The sequence below is a fragment of the Hyla sarda genome, chromosome 7, assembly GCF_029499605.1.
Source record: "Hyla sarda isolate aHylSar1 chromosome 7, aHylSar1.hap1, whole genome shotgun sequence".
Classification (NCBI taxonomy): Eukaryota; Metazoa; Chordata; class Amphibia; order Anura; family Hylidae; genus Hyla; species Hyla sarda.
Window position 1 is genome coordinate 161,962,725 of NC_079195.1, and position 15,279 is coordinate 161,978,003.

Here is a 15,279-nt window from a genome sequence, read left to right on the forward strand (position 1 = left end):
AACTTTCTGGAGCCAGTTGAGATATATATATATATATATATATATATATATATATATATATATATATATATAAGTTTTTTCCTGGATAACCCCTTTAAGGAAAGAACAGCCTGTAAAGCTTAGGAACAGGACTGAGTGGAGGTAAATCTAGAGAAGCATACAAAACAATTTCTGCTGCACTGAAAGTTTGCAAGAGCACAGTAGTCTTTACAGTTCTTTAATGGAAGAAGTTTGTTTGTTTATGGCAGAGTGGCCTAAAGAACTCTCAGACTATTAGAAACAAGACTTTCTGTTCTGATGAAACCAAGAATAAACTTTTTGGGCTCAATTCTAAGTGTCATGTCTAAAGAAAACTAGGTACTGCGCCTCACCAGCCCCTACAATGAAGCATGTTGGTGGCAGCATCATGCTGTGGGGGGTTTTCAGTGTCTGGGACAGGGAGACTGGTCAGGGTTGAGATAAAACTTAATGGAGTAAAGTACAGGAAAATTCTTAATGAAAACCTGATCCACAGTGCTATGGACCTCAGACTGTGCAAAAGATTCACCTTCGAACAAAACAGTAGACACAACTTTGTGAATGGCCACAAGTGGTCCAAACAGAGCTCTGACTTGAACCCAATGAAAAATCTCTAGAGAGAGCTAAAAAGAAAATAGCGTACACAGACAGTCCCCATCACACTGACAGTACTTAAGAGGATCTGCAAAGAAAAATTTTAAAAAATCCCCAAATTCAGATGTGCAAGCCTTGTGGCATCATACCCAAGAAGACAGGAACTGTCCGCAGCAGGAGAGGTTTGCTATGGGGATTTGGATCGCTGACCATGGGGGGGGGGGGGGGGGGGGGGGCGATCCACTATGGAGGTGTCTGGTTCTGTGATTGATAGAGCCTGGCTGGACCAGGCTTTATCAATCAAGTGCAGAGCACACAGATCAATGGGTTTCTATGGAACTCCATTGATCTGTATGAGGAATCTAATGATTCCTCCTAAAAGTCCCCTAAGGGCACTAATAAAATGTAAAAAAAAGAGTTGAATAAAAGTTTTTAAAAAAAACACCCATTAACCCCTTCCATATTAAAAGTTGAAATCGCTCCTCTTTTCCCAAATCCCATATAAAAAATATGTAAACATAATAAAAATAAACATATGTTGTATTGCTGCGTGCATAAATGTCTGAACGATAAAAACATTATGTTAATTAAACCGTGCGGTCAATGGCGTATACATAAAAGAATACCAAAGTCTAAAATTGCGTATCTTAGACATCGGGCCCCCCGTGGGATAAGATGTCTATGGCCAGAATACCCCCTTAAGGGGTTAAGCTGGGTAGATGGCAACATTACTGCCTTTCTGTGTTTTAGCTAACAAACCCACCTGCATCTATCCTGATGAACATGTATGCGTATGTTTTTGGTACAGTACTCTTTTAACTTATATGTATACATATTTAAATACATACTGAAGAGTGACTGTGTGAATAAAAACAGAAATAGTTTATTTGATTTTATCCTTACCCATTATACCTAGTCCTCATCAGTGTATACATGTTGTCCTTCAGTGAAAGATCACTGTAACCCATTACTGGCTATCAGGATTAGCTCTCCTTCCATATTAACATGCTCAATATTAGTGTTGGTTTGATACTACACGACAATCACTAGTGATACTTCTGGAGTCTGGGGCACTTCCTGCACACTCTGGGGTAAATCCAGATATTCTGGAAAGAGAGTCTCTTTTGCACTCCCTGGAGATGTTGGTGCCATCTTCTGGTTAAAGTCTTTTGTCAGTCTTTCTGTGTGATCATTTTTACAGCTGGCTTCAGCTTGGCATGCATTATCCATGGGGGAGGTGATACGCTGAGAGATGTCTTGAGGTCCTGTCTCCCGGGGGGCTGGGTGCTTACGACTTTTATGAGCAGCAAGGTTATCCCTCTTCTCAAACCTCTGACCACAAATATCACAGGGGAAGTTATAGAATGAATCAGCATCATGTTTCTTCATGTGCCAGTTCAGGGAAGCCTTCTGCCTACAAGTAAAGCCGCAGAACTCACACCTTGGAAAATAAGAGGTTAAATAGCATTTGATTACTAAAATGAGGATGATAATAATAATAATATTTATATAGTGTAAACATATTCTGAAGTACTTTACAATTTTGAGGGTACATAGACAGAAATCAGACATTACAGAAATACACATGAACGATTAAATCAGGCAAAACGAGCGATAGCCCTGCTTGCAAGAGTTTACAATTAATAAGGTAAAGGGGTTCAGACGAAAAGCAGAAGGGAGAAAATAGGGTAGTGCAAATGAAGATGATGAACCACTCACCACATGCAGAATAAAAATAGGGAGGGATGATAGTAGGGGTGACTGACGAGAATTTAATAAGCCTGCTTAGAAAGATGTGTTTTTAAGGCACACCTATAACTGTGGGTACTAGGAAGAAGTCAGATTTTTTGGGGTTACTACCAACAAATAACCCTAAGGAGGGTGAGGGGGCAGGACCAGGCTTTATCATTCGGGCGCAGAGCACACAGATGAATGGGATTGTATGTAATCTCATTCATCTGTATGCGGAATCAAATGATTCCTCCTAAAAGTCCCCTAAGGGGACTAAAAGTGTAAAAGAAAAAAGGGTAAAAAAAAGTTTAACACACGCACATTAACCCCTTCCTTATTAAAAGTTTAAATCACCCCCCTTTTCCCAAATTCCATATAAATAATACATAAACATAATAAAAATAAACATATGTGGTATCGGCGCGTGCGTAAATGTCCGAACTATAAAAATATATCATTAATTAAACCGCACGGTCAATGACGTACGCGCCAAAAAATTCCAAAGTCCGAAATAGCGTATTTTTGGTCACTTTTTATATCATGAAAAAGTGAATAAAAAGCGATCAAAAAGTCCGATCAATACAAAAATGGTACCGATAAAAACTGCAGATAACGTCGCAAAAAATTAGCCCTCATATCGCCCCATATGCAGAAAAATAAAAAAGTTATAGGGGTCAGAAAATAACAATTTTAAACGTATACATTTTCCTGCATGTAGTTATGATTTTTTCCAGAAGTATGACAAAATCAAACCTATATAAGTAGGGTATCATTTTAACCGTATGGACCTACAGAATAAAGAGAAGGTGTCATTTTTACCGAAAAATGTACTGCGTAGAAACGGAAGCCCCCAAAAGTTACAAAATGGCATTTTTTCTTCAATTTTGTTGAACAATTTTTTTTTTTTTCCGTTTTGCCGTAGATTTTTGGGTAAAATGACCGATTTCACTGCAAAGTAGAATTAGTGGCGCAAAAAACAAGCCCTCATATGGATTTTTAGGTGCAAAATTGAAAGGGTTATGATTTTTAAAAGGTGAGGAGGAAAAAATGAAAGTGCAAAAAACGGAAAAACCCGTGGTCCTTAAGGGGTTAAAATCGTACTGTGATGGTGCTTAAATGAGAACCAAATATAAATAACAGGATATTGCCTTGTTTTTCCATGAATCTTGCTGCAGACACCTAATTATTGCACCATCATTGAGTGAAATTTAAGATATTATTCGTACCCTTGAGGGTGGCAAAAGAATATTTTAAATTGCACTCTGTGATGGTGCAATAATTAGGTGTCTGCAGAACCATTCATGAAAAACAAGGAGATATCCTGTTATTTAAATTTGGTACTCATACAGCACCATCACTGTACGATTTTAATCACTTTTCATGGGGTTTTATGTGATAATAAAAGATAATTTTTAGAGGTGGGCATCTCATATAGGGGTGCTAGTTACTCCGGGCTTCGGCCCAGGGGTTTTAGTATGTCGTATTTTTGGGGGATTAGCACATTCCAGAGAACTGCTGAAGCAGGAAGAAAAATATGCTTAAAGGGGTTATCCAGTAATAGAAAAAAAGAGTTAAAGGGGTTATCCAGTAATAGAAAAACAGAGTTAAAGGGGTTATCCAGGAAAAAACTTTTTTTTTATATATCAACTGGCTCCAGAAAGTTAAACAGATTAGTAAATTACTTCTATTAAAAAATCTTAATCCTTTCAGTACTTATGAGCTGCTGAAGTTGAGTTGTTCTTTTCTGTGCTCTCTGATGACACATGTCTCGGGAACCGCCCAGTTTAGAAGCAAATCCCCATAGCAAACCTCTTCTACTCTGTGCAGTTCCCGAGACAAGCAGAGATGTCAGCAGAGAGCACTTTTGTCAGACAGAAAACAACAACTCAACTTCACCAGCTGATAATTATTGAATTAGTTTTAGGTCATCATTATCATACTTTGTCATCTTCTATTATTTTTTGGGGTATTTTATTGTAATTTTATCATTCTTATAGATTTATATATTCATCTTGGGATATTGCATATAATTTACATTAGAATATATGGTAGTTAAAACAGGTGTCTTCCAAACTATCTAGTTATATATAATCATAATTATCCATATAGGACACCAATATTAGATTTTATCCCTTTTATCTATTATTAATACTATCAAAATACATGTATTTATTTATTTATATATGTAATTATTTATTTATATATAAATCTTTATATTAGAGTATTTTTTTAATATATTGCTCATTATCCATTTTTATTCTTAACATTTTTATTCTTAATTTTAATAATTTTTATTTAGACATTAATATATTTATATAGACATTTATTAACTCTAGTAAAGTAAGTGTTCCCCTTTATTTGGCCCATTGAGAATAATGCCATTCACAAAACAAGATCTACTACAAGGTTTATTTACTTGTGTGACATCACTATTGGGAGGGGTGGAGTTTAACCCTATATAATAAACCAACTTGGACCCCCAGGACCTATACACTTTAGCTGCGGAAGAAAGCACCTAGTGGGTGCTGAAACGCATCCAGCGACCCCCCTAAAAGACTTCTAAGACCATTTATATGCATATTACTATCTGCAGTCTATAGAAACCACCACTGACTATCTACAGAGACTTGTGAAATCACCCTCTGAACGCGTGGTCATAGATCAGAAGTGCACGCTACCTCCACGAGGATGCCACTCAAAGATACCTACCTGTGGAAGCGCTGCAGCCCCTGAGTATTTCGCCCACCATCAGCAAGCTCTGCGGAATTAGGAGTCGGCCGAGACTCCAGCGGTGCGTTCTCCGGCCAGAGAGCGGGCACAGGCGGCTGTTATACATCGCTACAAGCACAGAGTGGTAACTATAAGATCAATATCCCAGCATCTGGACCGGTGAGAGATTTCCATTATTATACTATGCGCATAGTTTAAAGCAATTGCCGGCACTGATTGCCTTAACCAGCGGTAGTGGACTGAACAATTACAGTATTCTGAGACTGTTTGTAATCGCTACATTGAGGAACATTGTTACCTCTGCGACCTCTAAAGTGTGGATACCTAATTGTTACAGAATTGTTTCATTTCAAAAGACAGATAACAAGTATAAAAGAACTGTGACTTTCCTATGACTGCAATCACAACTGCATTGTAATGGACATTGAACAACAGCTTTATGGCACATTGATTGATATTTTGCCAATCTGAAGAAGCTGCTATTGATGATATATCATTTATTATATTTTATAGTGGTCTTATACATTTTATTAATTTTATTGATTTTATACTAATTTAATATCTCTGACTCTGAGGATACACAAGGGCCCTGTGATCCCGGAGTGTCAGTTTGATATCCCATCTTTCATTATTTATCAATAAACAAATGTGTACTTTATCTACAGACCTTGAGCCTCAATAACTTTCACTATTTAGTAGCCTTTTGTAGACACCTTAGGTACATGTGCCAGTTTGAGTTGCCCAGGTCACTTGGTGAAACTTGCCACAGGAGCCTCTCCATTTTTGGCATAATTTACAAATCTGTTTAACTTTCTGGAGCCAGTTGATATATAAAAAAAAAAAAAAAACATTTTTCCTGGAATACCCCTTTAATTTCTTTCAAAAATCACTTCCCGTCTGTCTCTAGGTTGGGTGTGGTTCTGCAGCCCAGTTCCACTGAAGTGAATGGAGCAAAGTTGTAATACCACACACAACCTGGGGACAGACGTGGAGCTGTTTTTGAAAGAAATTTGCTCTGGTTTTCTATTTCTGGATAACCCCTTTTAATTGCTGCTTTTAGAGAGGACTGGAAGGGGGGGGGGGTTCAAAGAAGGAGGTTAGTAAAGAGTTAACGTAGTCAAATAGAGGATGAATCAGAGCAGCAATAAGAGTTTTGGCTAAATCAGCAGTAAGAAACAGTAGATTACGGAGAGTTAGGAAATTTAGAAACTAGCAGAATTTAGAAAAGACCACATCCAGTGAATTTCCATCCTTGTGTGTGTGGGAGAGACAGTATGCTTTGGGAGGCCAAACTGAGAGGCAGATGGGGAGATTGGGTTGACAATGTGGAGCTTAAAATCACATTTATTTATGTTATAAATATAAATAAATATAACTAACCTTGTTATTTTTCAGCGGTGAGTAGTGGGAGAAAAATTTGAGCAAGCACAAATTTTTCTCCCATTATTTGTGATCCTAAAATAATGGGCTTCACACTGCCAGAGACAAAAGGCAGTGTGAAAGTAGCCTAAGTTTTTAACTCCTTAATAACTCACATATTTTTTTTGTCATGTGGCCGTTAAGGTTGTATGCAGTGAGCTCAGGAATGGAACGGCTCCATACTATACTTTTAGCAGCTCAGGTTCGCCGCTTATAGCCGGCACGGAGCGATCTCTTATTCCAGCTATTAATCATTTAAATGCTGCTGTCAACGCTGACCGTGGCATATAAAAGGTCATTTGTGGTGCAGTGGTTCTGATCAGCTCCTTTGGATCGCATTGCTATTGCAGCCCGAGGCCTTTGCTATTGATAGTGCCTAGATCAAATGGATCAATGTAGTATATATGTACTGTATGTATCTATATGAGAAACTGAATGATTGCTCAAACAAGTCTACTGAGGGGAAAAAAATAAACCCTCTTATAATAAAAATTTTAATAAACCCCCTTTTCCCATTTTGAATATGGGAAAACTTCATTAACATTTTTATTATGAGAGGGGTTTTATTTTTTATTTCTTAAAATAAAAATTTTTTTAACAAAAAATACAAAAACAAACCATATTTAGTATCACTGTGTGCAATCATTTGAGCAATTAAACTATAATGTTATTGATTTTGCACAGTGAGTGGCATAAACAAACTAGCAAAATAATATATTTGTCAATTTCACCTCACAGTATATTTAATGGTAATATGAAGGGTGTTTTTTTAAAACATTATTAAAATTTTCTGGGTGGTAGAAGGGTTAAAGAATTTTTTCCATTACAGGAGTTTTCCATAAGCAGGAGTTATGGCTTCCTGTATAGTCCATTGAGAGGGTGCAGCAAGTGTAATGAAATTTTTAATAATGACTATATGCAAATTATCTGGTTATTATACAGAGCTAGCTGTAACTTACTGAAGTGGCTTCTCCCCCGTATGAATGCGTCGGTGTATGATGAGGTTACTACTGCTTCGGAATGCACGTGCACAGAATTCACATATAAAGTCCCTCTGGTCTGATAAAAATAAATGGAAAACAATTACATAACATTTTCCCAAACACTAAAGTACTTGTTAATGTCATGTACCTGCTTTAAAGTGTCACTGTCATTTGGAAAAACATTTGACTTTCCCAAAAATTTGACTGGTTAGGGTCTCAGTCTTGAGACCCCACCAATCATTAGAACTAGCGGGAAGATCGAAGTAAAGATATAGCCTATATTGGATCTCTTCAGTACTGATTCGAGACTGAGGGAGCTGCCCGTTCAAACGCTTGACGACAGTGGAGGTAAAGTATGTCCTGGTGCTCTGGTACTTAATACACCATGACCTACATTTACATCCTGTACATGAAGTGAGCACAGGTGCTGCGGTCGCTTTATGCATAGCGGGTCCCGGCTATCAGCAGCAGAAGACCTGCCAATAATGGCGGACATCAGCGATCACGGTGATGTGTGCCATTTAAGGGGTATTCCGGGCAAAAACATCTTATCCCCTATCCCAGCAGCGGGCCCCCCGCCATCAGACATCTTATCCCCTATCCTTTCGATAGGGGATAATATGTTTTTGCCCAGAATACCCCTTTAACACTTTAGATGCAGTGATCAATATTGATCACTGCATCTAAAGTATTATTGGGGCTATGTGAGACTCATCGGAACACCCCTAGCATGATCACGGGGGTCTGTTGAGTCAAGTATAGAGAAAGGTCTCCTCACCTGCATCCTGCCGCTCTGCTGCTATCCACTGGTATACAAGTAGATCGCAGATAATAATGATCAGTGCTTTGTCAATGCATAGCACCAAACAGTATTAGCAATAGAGAGCTTGTCCACATTGGCACATAAAAAATTTAGTCTGTATTTAAAAAAAAAAAAAAAAAAAAAAAAAAGTTTTTAAAAAAGTGAATAAGCTCCTCCCCCAATAAAAAGTAAAATCAAACCCTGTTCCCATTTTACAAAAAAAAAGGGTAAAAAAACAAACATTTTTGGTATTGGTGCGTGCGCAAATCTCCAAACTATTAGAATATAGGGGAAAATTTAACAAACTGTGTGAGAGAAAAAGTGGAGTGATTTCCCCACAGCAACCAATCACAGCTCAGCTAACGAGTTGTGGTAAAATGAAAGCTGAGCTGTGATTAGTTGCTGTGGGGAAATCACTACACTTTTTCTCTCACACAGTTTGTTAAATCTGGGGCATAATGTTAATGATCCCATATGGTGGATGGCGTAAAAGTCCAAAATTGCAGCTTTTTGGTCACATAACATGCCAGAAAAAAAGTTAAAAAGTGATCAAAAAGTCACATATATGCGCAAAGTGGTACCAATAAAAACTAAAGATCACGGCGTGGAAGATGAGCCCTCATACAGCCATATATAGAAAAATGAGAACGTCATACGGATCAGAATAGGGCAATTTTAAAATGTACCCATACCAAATAAACTTTTCTAAACTAACTCTTTAAAAAACTCTGTATCTTACCATTATTCTTGCTCACAGAAGGAGAAAGTAGGTGTTCCCCCAGCAGGCATGACATTACTGAAGCCTGCTGAGGGACCACTTCCGCCCTCACATTGTTGCAGTACTGTGATGAATAGAAGACCTCAGGTTTCAGTGAGGCTCTTTGCAGCTTTCAATGAGGCTCTGTGCAGCTTTCAGTGAGGCTCTGTGCAGCTGTCAATCAAGCTCAGTGCAGAGAAACAGTTCCTGAGTTTAGTCTCCTGCCAGGCTGGGAGGAGACCAACTGCACTGTATTAATTGTGGCAGGGAACAGAACAGGGCCACCTAGTGGACGTTTTTTCTTTTACATTTTAAAGCGCAACTGTCATCATATTTTTACCCCCAGACCACTATAATGGTGTTCCAGATGATTATAAGGTGACTGCAGCCATATCTTTATTACGGTTTGTTCTTCTTTTCTTACTAATAAAATCCTTTTATCCAAAAATCAGGCACAGGTGTGGCTTGTGGTTCACCAAGCCCTGCCACTGCCACACCTATCCTGCCTTCCAGCGCTGTGTCTTACTACACAGAGCATCTACAGCGCATGCGCCTGTCCTGTCGGCTCTAACGTGCGCTATTCCGCTCACTGCCTCTAGTACAGCACATGCGCACTGAGCGTATAGACGCCGGGAGCAAGCGCTTGCCCTGTCAATTCAGGACGCGGTGGCGCACGCACGTTAGAGCCGACGGGACAGGGGCATGCGCTGAGGATGCACTGTGTAGTAAGACCCAGCAGTCCCAGCGCTGGAAGGTAGGATAGGCATGGTGGTGGCGGGGCTTCGCAAGCCCCAAGCCACGCTTATCAGACTGAGCCTGACTTTTGGATAAAAGGTTTTTATTAGTAAGAAAAGAAGAACAAACAGCAATCAAGGTATGGCTGCAATCACCTTATAATCATCTGGAACACCATTAGAGTGGTCTGGGGGTAAAAATATGATGACAGTTGCACTTTAAACATATGTATAAGCATTAAACATATTTATGTTAATAATTTTAAAAGCAAGTGAATTGGAAAGTGTCTGCTAATTACACAAGGAACACTATATAAAAATTTTTATTTGGTGACAGGTACACTTTAAACATATTTACTTTTTTTATTATTATTTTTTTTTAACTAACAAGTGGCATGGAGCTTCACTCCCCGACTTTCTGCAATCTCTATCCCAGTTGCACTAGATGGGATTCAATCTGTAATGCTAGATTCACATCACAACTTGTGTCTCCGAGGCATGGATATGTTGGGAAATTGTCAAAATGACATGTCAATGTATCTATATTTGGACAGGTATAAGAAACATTCATCAATGGCCTAACTTTGTCTTCAGCCCAAAAAGTGCTGCAAGCCACGTTTCTCAGTCCGAACCAAAACTTGTATTCACTAAGAAAAATACCTGAACGTAGTGGCAAGCTGACTACTATCAGGCCATTGAAATGAATAAGGCCCATTCGCCTGTGCAAGCATGGGCACGTTGGCATGTCATTTTGACAGTTTCCCCACATATCCCTGCCTTTGTCCCACAAATTGTTATGTGAACGTAGCCTAAGTCTATGCAGCATGTCTATGCAGCAAACCAGGAGTAAAGCACATAACCGCAAATTTCTTCCCACTTGTTCTAATGATCGGTGGGGGTCTCAGTACTGAGACCCTGACTGATTAAAACTTTTCATATGTCTCTGTGACATGTTAAATTTTTTTTTCCAAATGACAGGGACACTTTTAGAAACCTGGACAACAATCAATACAATTGCCATGATAGCTTTCACTAGGGTAGTCACCCAGCTCTCTCCATTTATGTGAGGATACATTCCCTACTCCAATATCACTACATGAATAGGCAGATCTTCCATTAAAGGGGTTCTCTGGTGCTTAGACATCTTCTCCCCTATCCAAAGGATAGGGGATAAGATGCCTGATCGCGGGAGTCCCGCCCCTGGGGACCCCCGTGATCTTGCACGCGGCACCCCGTTTGTAATCAGTCCCCGGAGCATTTTCGCTCCGTGTCTGATTACCGGCGACGTGTGACGTCACGCCTCCGTCCCCGTGTGACGTCACTCTCCACCTCTCAATGCAAGCCTATGGGAGGGGCGTGACAGCTATCACGCCCCCTCCCGAAGGCTTGCATTGAGGGGAGGAACGTGACTTCACACGGGGGCGGAGGTGTGACGTCACATGCCGCCGGCCCTGTGGTCGCCGGTAATCAGACCCGGAGCGAACACGCTCCGGGGACTGATTACAAACGGGGTGTCGCGTGCAAGATTACGGGGGTCCCCAGCGGCGGGGATAGGGGATAAGATGTCTAAGCACCGGAGAACCCCTTTAAGGACTGAAGGTGATACTGACTAACCATATTAGTTGCCAACCAGACACAGGAAAATGAATGTTTGACTATTTAAAAGAAGATTGGTGTGTTCTAAACTTACCACTATGTCTTTTCTCATGTTCTTTAAGATGCTTTTTAAAGTTGAATGTCTTCCCACACTCAGTCACTGAGCAGCAGAAAGTGCGCTGGTTCATGTGCTGGTATTTTTGATGATACTGAAAAGTTAAACGGAAATTAAAAATACAGTATTCTAGGTGTTTTTTTTGGCTGAGAATGCCTGACTATTCTACAAAGTGATCAAGTATTGCTCCTCCTAAAGGAAGTACCATCCCACTACAACGCAATCTATAGTTAAAACAGTATTCCAGGAGGCTATTTTTATGCGAGACAGGAGGCGAGTATTATGCATATCTTTCTTTACTGCTAAAACCAAACAAATATCCAGCAGCAAAATAGTTAACAATATTAAAGAAGCAAAAAAAGTTTGAAGTGCAACCAAGTGTGCAAAAAGTTAGTATGATCCACCAATCAGGAAACAGTCTCATAAATATAGGGCGACATTCATTCAAATCTTCCTTTTTCTTTGCTGCTCTAGCAAGGGATAAGTAGTGCTACTAATTGTTCTTAAAATTACTTATATACCGTATTTATCGGCGTATAACACGCACTTTTTAGGCTAAAAATTTTAGCCTAAAGTCTATGTGCGTGTTATACGCCGATACCGCCCCAGGAAAGGCAGGGGGAGAGAGGCCGTCGCTGCCCGCTTCTCTCCCCCTGCCTTCCCTGGGGTCTAGAGCGCTGCTGCCGGCCCTTCTCACCCCCTGGCTATAGGCGCCGCTGCCCGTTCTGTCCCCCTTACTATCGGTACCGGCGCCGATAACCAGGGGGAGAGAAGGGGCAGCGGCACCCATTGCCGGCGCCGCTGCCCCGTTGCCTCCCCCCATCCCCGGTGGCATAATTACCTGGGTCGGGTCCGCGCTGCATCAGGCCTCCGGCGTGCATCCCCTTCGTCGTTGCTATGCGCTGCACGGCGCGGCGCATGACGTCAGTGCGCCGCGCCGTGCATAGCAACGACGCAGGGGACGCATGCCGGACGGCGCCGATAGCCAGGGGGAGAGAAGGGCCGGCAGCAGGGCTCTAGACCCAAGGAAAGGCAGGGGGAGAGAAGCGGGCAGCAACGGCCTCTCCCCCCCTGCCTTTCCTGGGAGTGTATCGGGGTATACACGCGCACACACGCACCCTCATTTTACCATGGATATTTGGGTAAAAAACTTTTTTTACCCAAATATCCTTGGTAAAATGAGGGTGCGTGTTATAGGCCGGTGCGTGGTATACCCCGATAAATACGGTATATATTATATTCCTTTAATTTTATTTATATTTATATATTTTTTTCATTTTTTCTAATTTTTTATTCATTTTTGTTTAATTTTATTTTTTGTTATCTATTTATTTTCATGTTGCTTGGTCTTGTTATCATTTCCATGTTTCCTATTTATTCCATATTACTTTATTTATTTTCCATACATTAGTTCCATACTTTTATTGTGAATTTACATATTTCATATTAAATGGTAATTAATTTCCAGATATTTTCATCAAATTTTCCTTCCTCTTATATATTTATTATTTCGATGCTTTTTTATTCACTTTCTTATTTAGTTCTTTTTCTATTCCTTTTTTCCCCCTATTTTCTTATATTTTCTAGTTTTTTTCCTCCATTTTCCCCTTGTGACGCAGTTTTGTTTAATGCTGCTCTGCTCTCTTACCTGTCTCCTGGTCACGTGTCTCGGGCATCCTAATCTCGTGCCTGGTGCTGCACAGCTGATTAACCACTTAACGACCAAGGACGTATATTTACGTCCTTGGCCGGCTCCCACGATATAACGGGTCATATCGGGTTGGTCCCGGCATGTATCTGAAGCCGGGACCCGGGGCTAATAGCGCGTGGCAGCGTTCGCGGTGCCGCTCGCTATCAACCCTTTAGACGTGGCATTCAAAGTAAAAGCATTGTGACATCACGGCCCCACCCCCGTGTGACTTCACGCTTCGACCCCTAAATGCAAGCATATGGGAGGGGGCATGACAACTGCCACGCTCCCTCCCATAGGCTTGCATTGAGGGGGCAGAGCGTGACGTCACATGGGGGCGGGGCCGTGATGTCACAATGCATCGCCAGTAATCAGACCCTGAGCGAACATGCTCCGGGGACTGATTGTAATGGAGTGCTGCGTGCAAGATCACGGGGGTCCCCAGCGGCGCGATCAGGCATCTTATCCCCTATACTTTGGATAGGGGATAAGATGTCTTTCCCTAATAAAAGTCCAAATCACCCCCTTTTCCCATAAAAAAAATAAATAAATGTAAATAAAAATAAATATAAACATATGTGGTATCGCCGCGTGCATAAATGTCCGAACTATAAAAATATATCATTATGAGGGGGATGCCATTTCAGAGCTAGCAGTACTGCAGCAGGACTCTGCCACTGACCGCCTGGGGGGGGGGGTCTGCTCCAGGAAGGAGGGAAGGAGGAGTTTAGGGCAGGCTAGACAGGTACTGGTAGTGGGGGACTCAATTATTAGGGGGACAGACACAGCGATCTGTCACAAAGACCGGGATCGCCGAACAGTGTGTTGTCTTCCGGGCGCTCGAGTTCGGCACATCGCGGATCAGTTTGACAGGTTGCTGGGTGGGGCTGGAGAGGACTCAGCAGTCACGGTACATATTGGCACCAATGACAAAGTAAGAGGTAGGTGGGGTGTCCTAAAAAATGATTTCAGGGACTTAGGCCGCAAGCTTAAGGCAAGGACCTCCAAGGTAATATTTTTTTAAATATTACCTGTACCTTGAGCCACACCAGAGAGGCAGCGGGAGATCAGGAAGGTAAACAAGTGGCTCAGAAGCTGGTGTAGGAAGTAGGGGTTAGGGATCATGGAGAACTGGGCTGACTTCGCTGTCGGTTACCGGCTCTACCGTAGGGACGGGCTGCTCCTCAATCGGGAGGGTGCAGCTGTGCTCGGGGAGAATATGGCTAGAAGGGTGGAGGATTGTTTAAACTAGGGACTGGGGGGGAGGGAACCTATAACATAGAGGGGGAAGATAGTGTAGATAGAGAGGGGGACTTGGTAATGTACCTGGGGGTGGAGCAGAGGGAGGGGTTAGAATAGTTAATAGGGATAGGCTTCGTAGGAAGAAAAAACATATGCCATTGAATTGCATGTTGACTAATGCCAGAAGTCTGTCCAATAAAACTGACGAACTGGAGTGGTTGATGTCTGAGGAAAATTATGACATAGCGGGTATAACAGAGACTTGGTTGGATGATAGCTGTGACTGGGCGGTCAACATACAGGGTTATAGTCTATTCAGGAAGGATCGGACAAAACGGAAAGGGGGAGGAGTTTGTCTGTATGTGAAATCAAGTCTGAAGGCCGCACTGCGGGAGAATATATGGGAGGGAGACGATAATGTGGAGGCATTATGGGTAGAAATATATGGAGATAAATATAAAAAAATTCTGATAGCGGTTTGTTATAAGCCACCAAACATAATGGAAGAGGCAGAAGATCAATTACTGAGGCAAATAAACAAATCAGCAAATCAAAATGATGTGATAATAATGGGAGACTTTAACTATCCTGATATAAACTGGGAGACTGAGACCTGTGAATCTCATAAAGGAAACAGATTTCTGACTATAGCTAAAGACAATTATCTGTCCCAAATGGTGCAGAGACCAGAGGGGGCGCCCTACTAGACTTAATATTAACCAACAGACCTGATAGAGTAACTAATGTGCAAGTAGAAGGATACCGAGGAAATAGTGATAATAATAAAATACATTATAACATGTTCTTCAATAAGGGAATCTCTCGAGGGGCCACAAAAACAATGAACTTTAGGAAGGCAAAGTTCGAT

At 41.2% G+C, this 15,279-nt stretch overlaps 1 protein-coding gene across 2 annotated transcripts in view; it reads right to left on the reverse strand.

Annotated features, from left to right (window-relative positions):
• Positions 1–1,097: 1,097 nt before the first annotated feature.
• Positions 1,098–15,279, reverse strand: part of LOC130282663 (zinc finger protein 692-like) — a 144,587-nt gene continuing 130,405 nt past the window's right edge. The window contains exons 11-13 of one of the 2 annotated variants that reach the window (XM_056531140.1): positions 11,459–11,573; positions 7,452–7,551; positions 1,098–2,053 (exon numbers count right to left, since the gene is read on the reverse strand). In XM_056531140.1, the coding sequence (XP_056387115.1) occupies positions 1,645–2,053; positions 7,452–7,551; positions 11,459–11,573 (624 nt within the window). In that variant the 3' untranslated portion in view covers positions 1,098–1,644. The remainder of the gene's footprint in view (positions 2,054–7,451; positions 7,552–11,458; positions 11,574–15,279) is intronic. The other variant, XM_056531141.1, reaches the window with a different exon arrangement.